Source organism: Trachemys scripta, chromosome 24 (genome assembly GCF_013100865.1).
Source record: "Trachemys scripta elegans isolate TJP31775 chromosome 24, CAS_Tse_1.0, whole genome shotgun sequence".
NCBI lineage: Eukaryota > Metazoa > Chordata > Testudines > Emydidae > Trachemys > Trachemys scripta.
The window spans coordinates 1,353,112-1,372,128 of record NC_048321.1 but is presented as its reverse complement, the minus strand read 5'-3'; the positions used below and the strand labels follow the sequence as shown (position 1 = coordinate 1,372,128).

Below are 19,017 nucleotides of genomic sequence, written 5' to 3'. Positions count from 1 at the left end.
ATAGAACCCAGGAATGCTGGTTCCCAACATCTCCCTGCTCTCTAGCAAATAGCTGTGTAAGAAATTGATACAACATGTGCTGCATTTCCTTCTAGTTACTGGTCCACATAGAATGTAAATCCTGCCACTGCTACCACATACTCTTCTAGTGCATGTGCTAGAGGTGGAGGCTGTGTGTCTAAAGCATCCAACCCTGAGGATTCCACGTGATGGGATTCCTCTTGTTTCTGTTTTTATTTTTAAAAAGCTAGAAAATTACCTACAAAATACATGAGCAGGATGTTACGTTTACAAAGTCAAGCACTCAAAAGTCAGGAAATGCCAAATGCACAGTTGCCCATGAAATCTTAGCACTGCCCCTTTGAGTGTATGCACAGTCTTTATGATCACATGCTATTTTTTCCACAGAACTCCTGCCTCATTCAGTGCACAGGATGGACAGTGGGTGAGAGAGAGGACTGTATGAAGAAAAAGACATCTCTTGTGGTTAAGATGCTGGATTGGGGCCCAGGCTAGCTGGATTCTGTCCTTGGCTTTGCCGCAGAATCTCTGCGTAGTACTGGGAAAGACCTTTTCTTAATGCAGGGCAGTATTCAAGTTACACAGGCAGCCTTAATTCTGGCATTTCCTGACTTCTGAGGGCTTTACATGGCAACCGTAATGGTTCTTTTATCACTGTTGTTATATGTAATATGTAATAGTTAGGGTGAGCTTGTTTGATAGGTAGTTATTATCTGGGCTATTGTATAATTGCTGCTATTTCACTGCACATGTTGCAATATTGTGCTGATGACTGGGAATTAACAATTCAGTTTCTTACAAACAGGTTTACTTGTTCTGTGAGTAGTTCACAGTAAGAGTCACTCATTCCGATCAGTGCTAAGTAGTGAATTATTTAGTATTCTCTGGTAATCAAAGAATAAGTCTTTCATTTATTTAATAAAATTATTGCAAAATAATACAGTTGCTTAGTGTGTAATTACTAAATACTACAGCATGTTGTCCACCAAACAGCCACATTCCTTTTCTACTCAGAAATTCAAAGGCTAATTACGAGTCATTAATTTTGGCGGTGCCCAGAGCCCTTTGGGGGGCTTCGGTAGGCTCACAAGGGGGGTGAGTTACTGGAGGAACCACACCCTCCTCTTTGCACACTAGGAAGATTACACCCCATGAATGTATGTGTGTGTGTGGCGGGGGGGGAGATCTGGGCCTAGATCTGTACCATTTTGAAGCTGACCAGCAAAGGGATGAAGAGGGGGCTTATGCCTTTATGTCTCTTGTTTGATGATAAGGATTATGAAGGCCTTAGAATTTGTCGTTTTGTTTTGTTTTGTTTTTGACATGAGAAATGCAAATCTCATCTGCCCAGGCACATGAGAGATAGCAGCAGAGTGGGGAAGGGAGATGTAATCAGACTGTCTGACACACTTTGGGTTGAGTTTGCTTTTGTAGATGCCTGTGTAACTCAAATGACTAATACACACTTGGGAAAAGGAGGTCTGAGTTAAAAATCCAAACCCTGCCTCCCCCTTTGAGTAACGGGGAGGAAAAGCTCCTGATACACAGGTGAGCCCTGCTATGAGTCCTCCAGCCAAACCAGGGGAGCCCAGGATCACCAGTCCTGACATTTCTAAGGTAAGAAGCAAACAAACAGGCCAGAGAGGTGAGGGTGATGGTGGAATGGGAGGGCCGTGGGATTGGGAGGAACAGGGAAGGACAGGTGCCCACACCATGCGGGCCAGTGAACTGGACCCTGAAGGATGCCATGTGGGGTTGGCTGTAATCTGGCTGTTGGTTGGTGCTACGTGTAGTCTGAGATATGGAATTAGTCGGGTCAGGTCTCTGGCATGCATTTGTCTCAGGGTCTGGAACATGTATATGAGGCATCCAGACAGGAAGCCTGGAAGAGAGATGCATTCCTTGGCATTGGGGACCCTGCCAGGATATCCAGTAGATTGGACCCCTTCAGGAGTGTTTCCTGCGCAGAGGACTCCAGGCACTTACTGGCAGTGCGGCTCCCCCTGTTTCCTTTACTCCGGGGGTTTCACTGGAGCAGAAAGTTTGTTTTTAATATCCCAGTTCTTATCTTGTAGCAGCAGCCTGTCCCCTCCCCTTAGGCAGACAGACAAAGGCAGAGAGAGCTCTCCTGTACCAGCCACAACGCACGCGGACACCATGGGGAACTGCATCATCGCTGTGGTGAGTCCCGGGGCTCCTTTGCCCACCTACACTGTCCTCCTAAAATAGATTTGCTTCCGTAGTGAAGGTGAAGGGCTGAGAGCAAAGGCAAAGTGCAGAGTGGTGCAGGTGTAACCCACACACCTTCTGGGTGTGGTGTTCTGTCCCATCTAGTGGCGCCAAGACCACTTAAAGAGAGAGTTAAATGAGTCTGCTCTACAGCCTTAGCTAACAGCCAGTTGGTTTTTAGCTCATGCGGTAGAAGCTCAGGCACTAAGCTCCAGAGTTCCCCAGTTCGATCCTGCCCGCCGACACAGACACATGCTGGGCTAACACTCCTCGCGCCTGAGCACAGCTGGTCAGGGCTTTCTGACAAAACAGGTTTTCATTGGAAGATGGTGAGTCCTGGAAACAGAGACTTTCCTCAGGAATGTCTTGGTTTCTGTGAAGCTGCCCAGGAAGGTTTCTCAGCTCAAGCAGGAATTTCTTGTCAAAGCCAGACGGGGCCTTGCCCCAGTCGCTGACAGCCCAGTGCTTCGGGCACTCCCCTGGCCCACATTTGAACCTGGGCTATAGGAGCCTCTCTTCAGCCTGGCTGTCTGCGCTGTTCTGCTTAAGTCAGGACTGACCCTGGGGTTAGGGTACTGAGGGGAGCCCCAGATTCAAGGCCCTGCGCCAAGCCAGGCAGTGCAGGGATGTGCTCCCAGGTCCCCCACACTCCAGCAGAGCAGCTGAACCTCTGGACTATTGGATATTTGAAGGCTGCTCTCGCTTGCTCTCTGGTTTTTCCAAGAAAACGTTGGCAGGGCTTGGTGTCCAGCTGGTGTGGAATGGGGAAAAAATTAAATCTTGACTTCCACTGGATGGGAAAGCATTTCCTACCCCAGCTCTTCTCCTGCCTCCCTCTCCACCTGCCAATGCCGGGGAGAGATTCCCTGTACCTATGATTTGTGGCAGGCACTTTTCACTCACTCAGCTCCCTGCTCCAAGTGGCACAGAGACCCAAACCACGGAGCACGCCAGCTTCCCTTCAGGAAGGGGAAGGTACTGCAGGATTCCTTCCTTTAGGGAAAGTAACTCTAGAATCTCCTATTCAAGAGTCATTATTTCTGATGGCAATTTCCTCCAGTAAAGTGAGGAGACTCCGAGTTTGGGGAGAATGCAGGTGAGACAAAAATGAGTGACAGCTCTCCAAACATGGGACACTGGAGAGGGATGCTCCCTGCTTCCCTGGGCTTCCCATGCTTCTCAATCCCAATCCCCAGCCATCCCAGTCCTGGGCCACTCCTAAACCGTTGAGAGTGGATTCTATGGGGATGAGCACCAACAATGATGGTTTGGGAGTTTATCCAGAGGCATCACCTTGTGGTTCCCCTCTCGTCCCATCCAGCACAGAAGCTCAGTGGGTTGCAGTATCATTTGTACTTGTGAATTGAGCCCAGGCAGCCGGCTGGTACATCACAGATCCCTCAGTCCCTGCCTGATCTCCTGGTTACTGAGTGGTCATCATGTGGGGCAGACTGATTCTTGTCTGCAGAGATAGAGCTGGGAGCTGCTGTCACCGGCTTGAGACTGGCTTTTGCAACCAGCTGTGCCCAGCGTGGCTGGATGGCTGGTATCATGGCTGCATGAGCCGATTGAAGTCACTAAAACACAGGATTGGGGACTTCAACGGCAGAGTCCAGGGAAGGGTCTTGCGGCCTGCAGCATGCAGCGGGTCAGACCAGATGATCATAATGGTCCCTTCTGACCTTAAAGCCTATGAGTCTATGAATCTGTGAAGCATCCAGCACCAAGCCTGCCTGGCAGCTTGGCTGCACCCTTGTCCTGGGGCCCTGAGCCAGGCACTGACTGTGATTTGCGACCTTTGCACCAGGAAAATGGCTTTGTAAAAATGATGATCAAAGCATTAGTTCTGAAAACACTGCTTCCTGATGCTGCTGCTCCTGCGCCCTGGGGGACAGGCAGAGGGGCCATCTGGGCACAGGACTAGCTGCTTACCATGAAAGGGCATGTTCCTAGGCCCACACTCACCCCATCTCCAAGGCTGGCTTTGGTTCTGCCCCCCTTGCCTGAACGCCAGCGGGGGCCCAGTGTCACAGGCTGGACAGCCCCCTGGAGCCAAGGACACAGCAAACAAGCCCCAGAGAGCCAGCTTGCTCTTCCCCAGGGTCCCTCCTTCCCCACCTGCTGCAGTTCCAGCCCATCCCCGATTCTCACTGGCATTTCCTCCACCCCATTATTATTCGCCCCTGTCTCTTGGCTGGCCCCACCTCACTTTCCTCTCTGGCCCCACATTATCCCTGAGTCTCCGCTGAGCCTCCCCCATCTGTTCCTGACCCCAGGCCACCCTGGCTGTTCCCCACATTCTCCCTCTGCCCCATTTCACCCCTCCCCAGCCGCCAGAGTCCCCCCAACCCTTTCCTTCCCCCTAAGCCCTCCTCCTCCATCCGTCCGTCTCTGCTGCCCTGTGCCAAGGACTTTCACCGGCTCTGTCTGCCCTGCAGCAGGGAGCGAGTCTCCCGGCTGGCCAGCAGGCTCATGCCAGTGGGGCACAAGCTGTGGGCAGCTGCTGCAGTGGAGACAAACGCAGTGACTGCCTGTGCAACGCCCATGCTGCAGAGCAGCGGCTTTCAACCTTCTTTCATTTGTGGACCCCTACAAAGTTTTGAATGGAGGCGCGCCCCCCTTTGGATATCGCAGACATAGTCTGCGCCCCCCGGGGGTCCGCGAGCCACAGCTTGGAAACCACTGTTGTAGAGGGCTAGGCCATGGCATCCTAGGAGTGCAGAGTGGACGAGCCCTCCAGAGCTCCTCTAGCCCAGCCCCCGGCGCTGCGGCAGGACCAAGTGACCCTGGACCGTCCCTGACAGAGGTTTATCCAGCCTGTTGCTAAAAACCTCCTGTGAGGGGTCTCTCTTGGGAGTCTTTCCCAGAGTTTAACTCCCCTTAGTGTTAGAAAGTTTTTCCTAATATCTGACCTAAATCTCCCCTGTTGCAGACTTAGCCCATCGCTTCTTGACCTTCAGTGGCCATGGAGAACACTTGATCCCCCCCATCTCTATAACAGCCTTAGCATGTTTGAAGACTGTTATCAGGTCCCCCCTTAGCCTTCCTTTCTTAAGACTAAACATGCCCAGTTTTTGAACCTTTCCTCATACATTCGGTTTTCTGAACCTTTTCGCATTTTTGTTGCTTTCCTCTGCACCTTCTTCAGTTTCCATTTCTGCCTAAAATGTGGTGCCCAGAACTGAACACCATCCTCCAATGCCGAGTAGAGTGGGACAATGACCACCCGTGTAATACAGGGCTGGTGGAAGGATGTTTCGCGCCCTAGGCGAAACTTCCACCTTGTGCCCCCTCCACCCCCCCCCCCCGAGCCACCCCCCTGAGGCCCCCCCCCCCCGCAGCAGCTCCCCACCCCCAACCCTGAGGCACCCCCCCCGCCCCAGTTCACCCCTGCCCCGCCTCCTCCCTGAACACGCCGTGGCTGCTTCACTTCTCCCGCCTCCCAGGCTTGCAGCACCAATCAGTTTAGGCACCGCAAGCCTGGGAGGCGAGAGAAGTGAAGCAGCCACAGCATGCTCGGGGAGGAGGTGTGGCTGGGATGAGCTGGGGCGGGGAGTTCCCCTGCGTGCCGTGCCCCCCCCCCCGCCGGCGGTAACCGGGGTGGCCGAAGATCTGGCTGCTGCGGTCGCTGCTGAAGAAAATGGCACCCCCCAAATCCTAGTGCTCTGGGTGACCGCCTAGGTCACCTAAATGGTTGCACCGTCCTGCTTACATACATCACTCCTGTTAATATGCCCCAGACTGATATTAGCCTTTTTTGCAGCTGCATCACATTATTGACTTGTTCGATTTGTGATCCACTATAACCCCAGATCCTTTTCAGCAGTACTATCACCTAGCCAATTAATCCCCATTTTGTAGTTGTGCATTTGATTTTTCCTTGCTAAGTGAAGTGCTTTGCATTGATCTTCGCTGAATTTCATCTGGTTGATTTCAGACTGATTCTCCAATTTGTGAAGGTCCTTTCAAATTCTAATCCTGATTTCCATAGTGCTTGCAACCCCTCCCAGCATCCTGTCATCTGCAAATTTTATAAGCACATCCTCCTCTCTAAGTCTCTAAGGTGCCACAAGTACTCCTATCCTCCTCTCTGTTATCCAAGTCATTAATGAAAATATTGAAGGGTAATGGACCCAGAACTGACCCCTGCAGGACTCCACTAGAAATGTCCTCCCAGTTTGACAGCGAACCATTGATAGCTACTCTTTGAGCATGGGTTTTCAACTAGTTGTGCACCCACCTTCTGGTAATTTCACTTAGACCACATTTCCCTAGTTTGCTTTTGAGTAAGGCTACGATTTAACCACAGGTATTTTAGTAAAAATCATGGACAGGTCACAGGCAAAAAACAAAAAAATCATGGCCCGTGACCTGTCCATGACTTATAACATAAATACCCCTGATTGAACTGGGGGGGGGAGACCAGAGGGCTCATGGCACCTGCAGCCGGGGGCGGGGGAAGCCCCAGGGATCCCGCTGCCACTCTGGCCACCACTGGTGGGGGAATAGCCCCGGGGGTCCTGCTGCTGCTCCATCCGCTACCGGGGGAGCGGGGGAGAAGCCCCAGGGGTTGTGCTGCCACTCCAGCTGCCGCCGGTGGGGGAAGCCCCGCGGTCCCGCTCCGGCTGCTGCCTGGGGGGAGCCCTGGGATGCCAGCCACTGCTCTGGCTGCCCCAGGTCTGCTGCCAGGAGCCCCCAGGACCCTGCTCAGGTGGTCGCCGGGGCCAGCCTATTCGGACACTGCTCGGGTGGTCCCTGGGGCCAGCTGCCCGGGGCTGCCAGAGCAGCGAGCGGTGCGGCTGGCCTCAGGCCGCTCCAGCAGTGGCTGGTGCTGCTGGCTGCGGGGCTGCCCAAGAGGCTGGCTGCAGAGCCGCTCCAGCAGCTGCCGGTGTGGCTGTCTGCAAGGCTGCCTGAGCAGCTGTCCCTGAGGCCAGCCGCTCAGGCGGCCCTAGGTTCAGCCACACTGGCTGCTGCAGAAATCACAATCCATGACTTCCGCGACCTCCGTGACAGACATGAAGCCCTACTTATGGGAATGTCAAAAGCTGTACAAAAATCAACATATAGCACATCTTGGCTTCCCTCCACTAGCCACTAGGCTAGTAACTTTGTCAAAGCAGGGAATTAGGTTGGTTTGGCATGATTTGTTTTTGATACATCCATGCTGGCTGTTCCTTTGAACCCTATTATCCTCTAGGTGCTCACAAACTGTTTAATAATTTTTTCCAGGATCATAGAATCATAGAAGATTAGGGTTGGAAGGGACCTCAGGGGATCATCTAGTCCAATCCCCTGCTCAAAGCAGGACCAACACCAACTAAATCATCCCAGCCAGGGCTTTGTCAAGCCTGACCTTAAAAATCTCTAAGGATGGAGATTCCACCACCTCCCTAGGTAACCCATTCAAGTGCTTCACCACCCTCCTAGTGAAATAGTGTTTCCTAATATCCAACCTAGACCTCCCCCACTGCAACTTGAGACCATTACTCCTTGTTCTGTCATCTGCCACCACTGAGAACAGCCTAGCTCAGGGGTGGGCAAACTACAGCCCATGGGTCACATTCGGCCCATCAGACCATTTAATCCTGCCCTCAGCTCCCGCCGGGGAGCGGGGTCTGGGGCATGTCCTGCTCCCGTGCTCCAGCCAGGGAGTGGGGTCAAGGGCTTGCCCCGCTCCGCACGGCTCCCAGGAAGCAGGTGGCATGACCCCCCTCCGGCTCCTATGTAGTAAGCTGAGGGCGCAGCCAGGCGGCTTTGTGTGCTGCCCTGTCTGCAGATGCTGCCCCCACAGCTCCCATTGGCTGGGGTTCCCGGCTAATGCGAGCTGCAGAGGCGGTGCCTGCAGATGTGGCAGCGCACAGAGCCGCCTGGCCACGCCTCGCAGCCGGAGGGGAGACATGCTTCCAGGAGCTGCTTGCGGTAAGCACCACCCGGAGCCTGCACCCCGGAGCCCCCCCCCCACCCGCCTGGAGCCTGCACCCCTGAGCCCCCCCCACCCGTGCCAATCCCCTCCCACAGCCCTGATCCCTCTCCCACACTCCGAACCCCTCAATCCCAGCCTAGAGCCCCCTTTTGGACCCCAAGCACCTCATCCCCAGCCCCACCCCCAGCCAGAGCCCTCACACACACACCCTATGCCCCAACAGCTTGCCCCATCCTTGATCCCCCTCCTGCCCTCCAAACCCATTGGTCCCAGCCCAGAGCACCCTCCTGCACCCCAAGCCCCTCATCTCCAGCCCCACCCCAGAGCCTGCACCACCAGCCGGACTCCTCACACCCCTCCCCTATACCCCAACCCCCTGTCCCAGCCCTGATTCCCCTCCCACACTCGAAACCCCTCAGTCCCAGCCTGGGACTCCCTCCTGCACCCCAAACCCTCATCCCTGGCCCCACCCCAGAGCCCTCACCCCCCCACACCCCAACCTGGAGCCCCTTCCCACACTCCGAACTCCTCATTTCTGGGCCCACCCCAGAGCCCGCACCCTCAACCGGAGCCCTCACCCCCTCCTGCACCCCTACCCCCAATTTTGTGAGCATTCATGGCCCGCCATACAATTTCCATACTCCGATGTGGCCCTCAGGCCAAAATGTTTGCCCACCCCTGGCCTAGCTCCATCCTCTTTGGAACCCCCTTTCAGGTAGTTGAAGGCTGCTACCAAATCCTACCTTACTCTTCCCCTCTGCAGCCTAAATAAGCCAAGTTCCCTCAGCCTCTCCTCGTAAGTCATGTGCCCCAGCCCCCTAATCATTTTCTTTGCCCTCCGCTGGACTCTCTCCAATTTGTCCACATCCTTTCTGTAGTTGGGGGCCCAAAACTGGACGCAATACTCCAGGGGTGGCCTTTCCAGTGCCGAATAGAGGGGAATAATCATTTCCCTCAATCTGCTGGCAATGCTCCTACTAATGCAGCACAATATGCCATTAGCTTTCTTGGCAACAACCGCACACTGATGACTCATATCCAGCTTCTCGTCCACTGTAACCCCTAAGTCCTTTTCTGCAGAACTGCCGCTTAGCCAGTCAGTCCCCAGCCTGTAGTGGTGCATGGATTCTTCCATCCTAAGTGCAGGACTCTGCACTTGTCCTTGTTGAACCTCATCAGATTTCTTTTGGCCCAATCCTCCATGAGCTCTGGAAGGTAATTACTAATGGTTCTGAGATTGCTGCAGCTAGTTTGTTAAGTACCTTGTGATGAATTTCATCAGGCCCTGAATACAGCCAGTGCATCACAATATTTTTTAACCAGTTCTTGCCCTATTTTAGCTTGTGTTCCTTCCCCTTTCTTGTTAACAGTAATCCTGTTGCATATCTGGTCACCATTAACCTTTTTAATGAAGCCAGAAAAAAAAATTGGCATAAAACACCCCCAGCCATCTTGCTGTCCTCAGTTATTAGCTCTCCTTCCCTGCTAAGTAGAGCACCTCTGCTTTCTTTCATGTTTCTCTAGCTCCTACTGTATACAAAGAGGGCCTGCTGCGTCCCTGGGCCCCTGCGTTCCTGGGTGACCCTTACACCTGGACCTGCTGCGTCTCCGGGCTCCCCTTACACCTGAACCCCCCTAGCCCGTGGGCCCCTTTTACACCTGGGTCTGTTGAGTCCATGAGCCCCCCAATTACACCTGGGCCCCCCTCATCCCTGGGCCCCCCTCACACCTGGGCCTGCCTTGTCCCTTCCCCGTCCTCTCCCCCTCCCCCCCTCTGCTTGCTCCTGGTCCCTCCCTCATTATGGCCTCCTCTGCTGAGAAACAGGAAGCCAGGGGGAAGACTGAGGCCTGGCTCCCACACACAGCAGGCAGATCACTAGCAACTCAGTCAGGCCACCAGATTGGGCCCGTGATCCCCCAACAGCTGGGTGCAGCACCAGCGCAGAGAGGCTGTTTTCAGGAATGGGTCCAGTTTGGACTTGTCTGAAGTGCTTTCGGTGGTGAGAATGTTGTACTTAAAGTACTGCACAGGGTCTTTTCAGGGGGAATAAGGCAGAACGCCACATTTATTAGCAATACATGTATTCATTAACACTGTATTATATGCATATAATATATTACACTTACACTCACACACACACACAAACACACTCCGTCTTGTTGTTACCAATTAGTTGCTCCCCTTAACTTCACTGGCCAGGTGAGTTAGATTGGGGAGGGGTGGAGCCGGGCTTCTGCCGATCCGGATCGATGCTCCCATGTTGACAAGACGAGACCCGGGGTCCTCTGCAAGACACCTTACTTTTATAGCAGCTTTTCTCTTATGCAAATCTATACCAGATTCAAACTCTGTGTCTGTGTCCATTGGTCCTTTGTGCTGCTTTCTTTTGAGTGTTGTCCCAATGCTGCAAAGAGGGTGTTTCCAAAAGAAGGTGCTTGCTTCTAACCCCCGAGGCCGTCGGTATGTCTTGCTTGTCTTTAATGAGCCCACTTTACACGTTTTATTGTCCTTGGGTCTGGCTCCCAGCCCCTCTCCAACAGTTGAGGCTGTCTGGAGGTGCTGCCTTCCATGCCTTGCTCATTCACACCTCATTCATTCAACAGGGCAATTGATTAAGAGTGGGGGGGGGGAAGAGCTCTTGTTCTACTGCTAGCAAACAGAAATTTTTCTTCTATCTTATTCTATCCTTAGGGGCTATAATATTATACCAAGGGCAATGCAAAGTTTTTAAATGAGGCTTTGATACAAAGTTCCATGAAAACAGAGGTCACACGTGGGTAGACCCACCACAAGGTTATATGAAGAGGCACAATGTAAAGTCATATGAAAATTATCAGAGATTTATCTACAAGATCCCTGTCCTGGGCTCTCTAACACCCTGTATCCAGAGACACTCCAAACAGCCAAAGCCAGACCCAGTTCTGTGTGACCCCCAGCTGCCCTGCTCCCCACAGTGCCAGGCATTGCTGGCCCCCCCGTGCTTCACTGCCGAGCTGTTCTGTTCCTATCTCAAATGGCCTCAGCAATCCCGTCTGATGGGTGACGCCAAGTCGGGGCCACCTCTGAGGGGAATCTTCCTCTAGGATTTCACCACTGGCCGTTGGACTTAGCCCAGCATCCTGCCAAGGAGGGTTCACTTTGTGCTGGGAAATGAGGCCATTTGTTCCCACTGTGGATGATGAGAGGCCAGGCCATTGTTCTTGTCTTGTGTCACAGGTCATAAATCACAGGCCAATTAGGTAGAGACAAGGGGAACTCCTGATTGCATGGCTGCCTTCCTGCCTGCAGCCGGTTCTGCTGCAGCAGCTGGCCCTGTTAGGGCGGAAGGACCTGGGGAACTGGGTGGAGGAGGTGATTCCAGCTCCCAGGGGCTATGTCGAATCTCCACGCTAAGCGTTAACATTGTGAGGTGCCCAGAGAGCACAACACTGGCGATTTGTGCTGTAAGGAAATGGAATCTCCTGGCCGCAGTCTATGACTGTCCACACAGCCTGCGCCACTGGAGTGCAGCGAAAGCCAGTTTGCTCCTAAATCCAAATTGCAGCAGCACCATCTTCAGGTTTCACACTCTACAGTTAAAAAATCTTTCTAAAAACTAAGAAAATTATCAAACAAAAACTCTGTGACAATGGAGTTAAAGTTCTAGACAAACATCTTTTAAGGGAAAACACCACTCCTCATGCTCTACCGTACAGTAACACAAACGTGTTGAATTAGGGTTAAAAAACAAACTTCGCTGCCCCACTCAGTTGGTGATTAGATGGGCTCTAAGGTGATGTAGAGACCGGTGTCAACGACTGTCCATCACTGACTCGCGGAGGTTCCAGACCTTGTCACAAAACATCGGCTCAGTGAGACGGTCCCAGCTGCTGCCTGCCAGAGCTCAGCTTGCAATGGGATGTTAGGAGAGGCCATTTCTAGGCCTCATTTTGAAAGGGATTTATAGCTGTTACCTCCAGTCGAGTGTAGCCAAGAGACACCTTTTCCTCACCCAGCATCAGACACCAGGTGATCACTGCTTGTTTCATGGTGTTTGTCTGCCCCTCCGTCCCTCACACCAGCTTTCCCCTCCCCTGGACTGTGCCAGCAGGTAAGCCCCCAGGCCCCTCTCCACCTGCCTCACACATAATGAATGTCACACTCAGATAACAAACTTGCTTAAGACACAGCAATGGTTGTAAATAAGCTCCATTAATTCTAAGCAGCCTGGCTATGAGACTGTGGCTATAATAATAAATGTTGGCAAAGAAGCTTTGTCTCCGTCACAGCTATAATTCTGCCTGGGGACCAGCCTGGCCTCAGCCCACAAAGCAGTAGCCTTCTCCTGAACCCACCAGCTTTTCCAGTGTGGGCCGTCTGCCCCCCACACACACAGCCCAGGGCCCATCCTCCAGCTCAGCCTCTCATTAGGGGCACAAATGTCTTGCCTTAGACAGAGATTCAACCCTCTCCCCCGCCCCCATCCCAGCTACCCAGCATGGCCCACTGGCTACAACATCTCACACTCCTGTCCACGTATGGCCTAGAAGCCCCACCCTCTGCTCTGACCATAGAGACCTCTCCCTCTACGCCACTCTCATTAGACAGCTTGGAGACCTCCACACTGCCCCTTTCCTAGTCCAGATACAGGCCCTTGGCTGTCTCCCCCGAGCCCATTCCACACTTCTCCAGAGGGTGATGTTCAAAGGTGAGGTGCGAGGGGCTGTGACTTAGACTCCCATGCCCTCAGCTCCTCACTGTGGCACTGAATGGGTGTAAATGCAGGCAGAACTCAGGTTACCAAAGAGCAAGTATGAAGAATCAGGATGGGGGCAGGGAGAGTAACAGGGTCCTATATAAGACAAAGCCCCTTATATCCAGACATCTGGTCACCCTACGCAGAAAACAGTTCCTCGCATTGACTCAGGCACCATCCGACCTTCTTACCAAGGAGAAAAGGGGACTCAGCTGGGATAGGTCACAATGCAAGCTGGTTAGATTGAGAGGGCCATGGTCAGAGGTGATGTGGAAGCAGAGGGGCATGGGAGTAGCAGGCTAGGAGTTGGGGTGACATGCTGAAGGGGCTGAGAGAAAGGGTAAGTTACATCAGACTGGATTCGTCTTTGAACTTGGCCCAGTGCCTACATGTGGTCTAGATGGGACACACAGCTCGGTGCTGCCAAAAACCCCAGTCCAAAAGCATAACACTGCGGTGATTAATCAAACAGCAGGTACTAGGATGTGTGACTGCACCTTTCAAGCCAGGACTGCCCATGTCCACACAAACACAATTACTTTGTGTGAATATTGCAGGAGAAAATTGAATGCAAAGGCGACTATAAACAGCCAATAAATCTGGCTCCTAGTGGTTTATGCCTTGCTGTCTCTGCAGACAGGTGTTTTTGAATGCGGGGTCCATATATGCAGCCAGGGGGAAAAGTGTCTGTGGAAAAGGGGATAGGAAAAGGGTCAGCCTGGCCTGAAACTGAAGACCTGGGAGCATCCCAGTGGACTGGCACAAAAGCCAGTGAGAAGGACACACTGAGAGGACAGGGATTTGTGACCTTATGGAGGCCAAAAGGAACCAGAGACAGAAGCTGTGTGAGAGTGAGACAAATAGGAGGACTTCCTCCTGGCGCGGCAGTCTGTGAGAGACCTAGAGTGATCGCGCTGCAGGGCCAGGTGGGACATTTCAGGGGGGCCCATGGGGGCTCCTTCAGGCAGGCTCCCAAGTAGGGTGACCAGACAGCAAATGTGAACAATCGGGACAGGGGTGGGGCTAATAGGAGCCTATATAAGAAAAAGACTCAAAAATCGGGACTGTCCCTATAAAATCGGGACATTTGGTCACCCTACCCCTAAGCGATGTGGCTTCATACAGAGAAACGTCTCGCTATGAAACAACCCTGTGTTTGAATCTGAGCGGGACAGCCAGGTAAATGGGGCATAACTGAGGAGGCACCAGGAGTCGAACTCCACCCCATGGCAGCTGGAATCAGACTCTCGCGGTGTTGCCAATTCCACATAGCAGGAAGTCACCAGACAAACCCTGAAAAGTTGCTAGATGTAGCTGTTTAAGCACTCAAAAGGAGACAAAAGTATCACTAAACAAAATGTCCAGAGAATTCAACAGAGAATATATATATATATGCGCCCTGGCGAGTATAGTCATAAAATCATTCACAAGCAGTTCGACAGTGTTAACAAAATCCATTCCGTGCTCTTCTTACTACATTCTGCCGCACACCAAGTCAATGTCATGATGTCTCAATTGAGCATGTCCTCGGAAGGAATTGCATTCCAGGGCTTCTTGGGCTGAGATCACTGGAATCTGCAGGCGAGGAAAATAAGTTTGTGGAGGCTAATTAAATACTTTGCTAAAGCCAGGTGCACTTTGGAAAGAGCAGCACATTAGCCAGAGCTTGTTTTTACCCAAATGTTCTTTCTCTCTGCTCCGTAGTAGGTAGCACACCCTGTCAGGCAGGGAAAGCTGGCTAATGAAGCGGGCTGGGCGGGCAAGGCAGGTTAGCTGGTGAGGAGAGCCGCACGGATGGAAGGTGGGGTGGAGTGAGACAGGGCCATGTGCCCCAATGGGATGGGGGGGCACCGTGCCTCCAGGGATGAAGCCCTTACTACAGGATCTGAATGTCACTGTAATTAGCAGTGAAAGTCGCTAGATTTGTCACTGGTCACTTTGGGGCTGGGGCGGGGTGCGGCGCGGCCCAGTCCGGCCCCCGTGGCTGAGCGGCTCCCTCCGGTGGCTGGCCGGCCCTGGCCAAGAGGCTCTGGCCCCGGCGTCTCCTGCCCGGCTCGGCTCGCGCCCTGGGACACCAGCCCCTGGCCAAGTGCCCGCATCCCCGGCCCCGGCCGAGCACCACGTCGGCCCCGGCCCTGGCCCCGGCCGAGCACCGCGCCTCCGGTCCTGGCTGAGCACCGCGCCCCCGGCTCCGGCCCCGGCCCGGCCCCTGGCCCAGCACTGCGCTGGCCCCGGCCCCAGCTCCGGCCCTGGCCGAGTACCTCGCTGGCTCCGGCCCCGGCCCAGCACCGAGCCATCCCCCGGCCCGGCCCCCGGCCCAGCACCCTCGGCCCCAGCCCCTGCCAAGCACCGCCGGCCCCGGCCCGGCCCCGCACTGCCGGCTCCAGCCCCAGCGGCCCCGGCTGAACACCGGGCCCTCCCTCCCTATTTTCCCGGACATGTCCAGCTTTTTGGGATTTCCCCTCGGACGGGGATTTGAGGCCCAAAAAGCCGGACATGTCCAGGAAAATCCGGACGTATGGTAACCCTAAGCAGCGCAGAAGTAAGGGTGGCAATACCATACCATACCATACCATCCTTTCTTCTGCGCTGCTGCTGGCGACAGCTCTGCCTTCAGAGCTGGGCTCCAGGCCAGTAGCCGCTGGGGAGGGGTGGGGTGGGGGGGAAAGAAAAAGTAATCCCTACTCAACTCCCACGCTGGCCTCATGTGGTGTCCCAAGAATGACACCTCCCTCCAGCACCCGGCGTATAAACCCTGGTATCCACAGAGCTGCCTGGAGTCCAGAGAACCCCATCCTCCAATACCCAATAGGTGAATTCCTGGGGCTTGCATCGGGACCTGGTGGCCAAGGAATGCACCCCCATCACCCAGTGAGTGAACCCCTGGGGCACACAGTGCTGCCCAGTGGTCAAGGAATACTTGCTGGGTGGGACACAGGGCTGAACTACCTGATGTTTCTCTTTTCCAGTCCAGCCGCCTGGAACTGAACACAAGCGATTACAGCTTTGAGAACATGATGGCGAATTACTCCTACGACTATGACATTAATGACATCTTGGCCGCTGCACCCTGCCAGAGTGGCTACTGTTCATTCTTTCACAGTCATGCCTTCAACTTCCTGGCTGTAGTCTGTGCCCTGGGCCTGTTGAGTAACCTGGCCCTGGTGGTGGCCTTGGCCAACTGCTGGGGTCTTTGGGGCTGGCCCCTTGGCAGAGCCTTCCTGTTCCAGCTGACGCTTGGCACCACCATCTTCACAGCCATGCTGCCATTTTTTGCTGCAGGCATCAGCCAAGGTTGGGTCATTGGTGACGGGCTCTGCAAGGTGGCGTACATGCTGTGGTACGGGAGCCTCTTTGCTGAAGGGCTCCTGGTAGCTGCCGGTGCATGCAGTGCCATGTGGGACAAATGGGTTCCCAGCCGGCACCGCTGGTGCGTGGCTGTGGCTCTCTGGGTGGCAGCTATCCTCCTGGCAGTGCCAGCTGCCTTGCTGAGTGGGACAGAGGGGCACCCGCAGGAGCTGTGTATGATGAGGGACAAACACTGGTGGCACCTGGCCCACGTCACATCCTGCCTGGCTGTTTTCATTCTGCTCCCTGTCGCACTGGGCGTGGCCAAGGCAATGCTGACATGGCGCAAGAGTGACTGTCAGCTGCGGGTCGGGGTGACGTGTCTGTTCTTCCTTCTCTGGGTGCTGTACGGGACAGCTCTGCTCCTGGACTCACTGGTGCGGAGGCAGCTGCTCGACGCCAGCTGCCATTTCTATGAGTTTCTTGACTTCTTCCTGGGGCTGTCAGAGGGCCTCGGCGTGCTGCACTGCTGCCTGGGGCCCCTGCTGCTTCTCGGGGCAGGGCTGTATCACCGAAGGACCCATGCTGACCCAGGCCCCCTCCGAGTGCCAGCACAGCATGTGCCAGGGCTAGAATTGCCAACCCCAAATGTTCAAAAAGCATGAGTCAGGCTCACCAAAAATCACGAGATTGGCTTTAAAATCCTGCGAGTCTGTAAATAATATTGGGGTGCTTTTGATTTGCTTTCTGCTTTTTGAACCTCTGGTGTGCATGGGGGTCACATTTTAACGCTTTCTCTACAGCCATGAGGGCCAGAAACTGACTTTTTCTTTAAGAATAAAGGCTGAAGTCATCACATCTCCACTTGGCTCCAGGAGCTGGGGCTTTCAGGAAAACAATAATTATCATGAGACTCATGAAAAACTCATGAGAGTTGGCAACACAGGGGACAGGGCTGCCTGGGAACCCTCCAGCTGGTGCTCTGCATGTCCATATAGGCGCCCATGCACAGTGGGGCTGCTCTCACGTGGGCTGGGCTGACTCGAGAGGAGTCACCGGAGCATAGGGAGCTCGAGTTAACTGTGCCCTGAAGACAGACCCTGAATCTCAACCTGGCCAAAACAGAACACTTAACCTGTCCCCCAAGCCCTCCCAGCACCCTGCTCTCTCGGTCCCCTGCCATCGCCATCACACCCGTAACCTGGGTATTGCCTTTGACTTGTCCCTCTCTCTAGACATCCACGCTGTGTCTGGATCATATCTCTCCTTCCAGCCTGGTGTGTCTAAGACCCAGCCTGTCCTTTGGCCATACAGCTGTGTCTCTGGCCCAGGCCCTCATCATCTCTCACCTTCATGACCACATCCTCCTCCTCCTCTCTGGTCTTGACAAACCCCATCTTCCCCCCTTAAACCCTTTCGAAAAGCTACTGCCAGATCATTGCCTAGCTCATTGGGCTCAGCGGGTCACCCCCCTGTGCCTCCCTATGCTGGTCCCCCCTCCTCCACGGCACTGAACACAAACAACATGTCAGCCCTTCCCAGCTATGGCCTGCCCAACTAACTCTTCTTTTAGATGGCACTGAGCCATCACCATTCCCCCTTCCCCCTAGTAATGATGCAGCCTTCAGCACCCATCAGTTAGCTCATCCCAGAAGCACCTTCTCACTCCCTCCCCCACCTGCCCTTATGCCATGGACAAGCAAAACCACCATGTTCTCAGCCTTAAACCTCTCCAAGCCCCAGCTAGACCTGCTGCCTACAAAAGGCTGGACGGTGGCTGCTGGGCTGTGACTACTGCGCAGTCCCTGTTCCCTGTGCTCCCGGGTCTGTCTGTGTAACCTCTGTGACACTCTGTACCTCGGGGGAACACCCAGCACCCCCATGTTCATCCTTATAATATGATTGTGTGGTATTCAATGCAAAGTTTGTCATGTTGGGCGTCTTCGGAAGGCTCATGATGTACTGAATAATTAATATTATAGTAATGTTATAGGTTGTAATTTCATGTATATTGTTATGAGGCTGAAAATGTGTCCTCATGGCTTAAAGAAAGCCCAGGGAAAAACTCTCTAAGAGCAGAGGGGCAGTTTACACCTCATCAAGGCATGTATGGGACAAACCCAGCCCAGCCTCACAGGAATAAAGGACGCTGACCTAGGCAGCAACAAAAGAATCTGATAGACTCTTGAGTGAGTCACTCCCTTTCCTTTGGTCAGTTTGGGACTGGGATGAGGTAATGCTCACCTGACTCTGAAGGGGGGGCAAAGCCAAGAGGAAGAAAGGACATGATAAAAGGGAGAGACGTTTGCCATGTTCTCTCTTGCACCTCCGTCTACAGACACCACACCAAGCAACTGAAGGACATTGAAAGTGTTAAGATCAAATTAGAATGCGATTTGCTTTTATTTCATTTGACCAAATCCGACTTGTTATGTTTTGACTTATAATCACTTAAAATCGATCTTTATAGTTAATAAATCTGTTTGTTTATTCTACCTGGAGCAGTGAGTTTGGTTTGAAGCGTGTCAGAGGCTCCCCTTGGGATAACAAGCCTGGTACATATCAATTTCTTTGTTAAATTGATGAACTCATATAAGTTTGCAGCATCCAGTGGGCATAACTGGACACTGCAAGACGGAGGTTCCTTGGGTTGTCTGGGACCAGAGATATTGGCTAGTGTTATTCGGTTTCACTATCAAAGGAGCAGCTTAAATGCCAGAGGCTGTGCATGAACAGCCCAGGAGTGGGGGTTCTGACAGCAGAGCAGGGTAAGGCTGGCTCCCAGAGTCAAGGTTTGGAGTGACCTAGCAGGTAGGAGTG

General features: G+C 53.5%; 1 protein-coding gene across 1 annotated transcript; it reads left to right on the top strand.

Moving 5' to 3' along the window:
- Positions 1-1,734: 1,734 nt before the first annotated feature.
- Positions 1,735-18,383, top strand: ACKR1 (atypical chemokine receptor 1 (Duffy blood group)). Its single transcript, XM_034756892.1, has 2 exons — positions 1,735-2,202; positions 15,879-18,383. The coding sequence occupies exons 1-2, from the start codon at positions 1,735-1,737 to the stop codon at positions 16,860-16,862; spliced, it is 1,452 nt and encodes a 483-aa protein (XP_034612783.1). The 3' UTR covers positions 16,863-18,383.
- The last annotated feature ends 634 nt before the right edge of the window (positions 18,384-19,017 follow it).

What these genes read in the sequence shown, in the direction of transcription:
- ACKR1 (XM_034756892.1), top strand. Translation starts at nt 1,735, where the DNA reads ATGCGGGCCAGTGAACTGGACCCTGAAGGATGCCATGTGGGGTTGGCT. An exon ending in GGAACTGCATCATCGCTGTG is followed by an intron (nt 2,203 to 15,878) that starts GTGAGTCCCGGG and finishes TCTCTTTTCCAG; the next exon opens with TCCAGCCGCCTGGAACTGAA.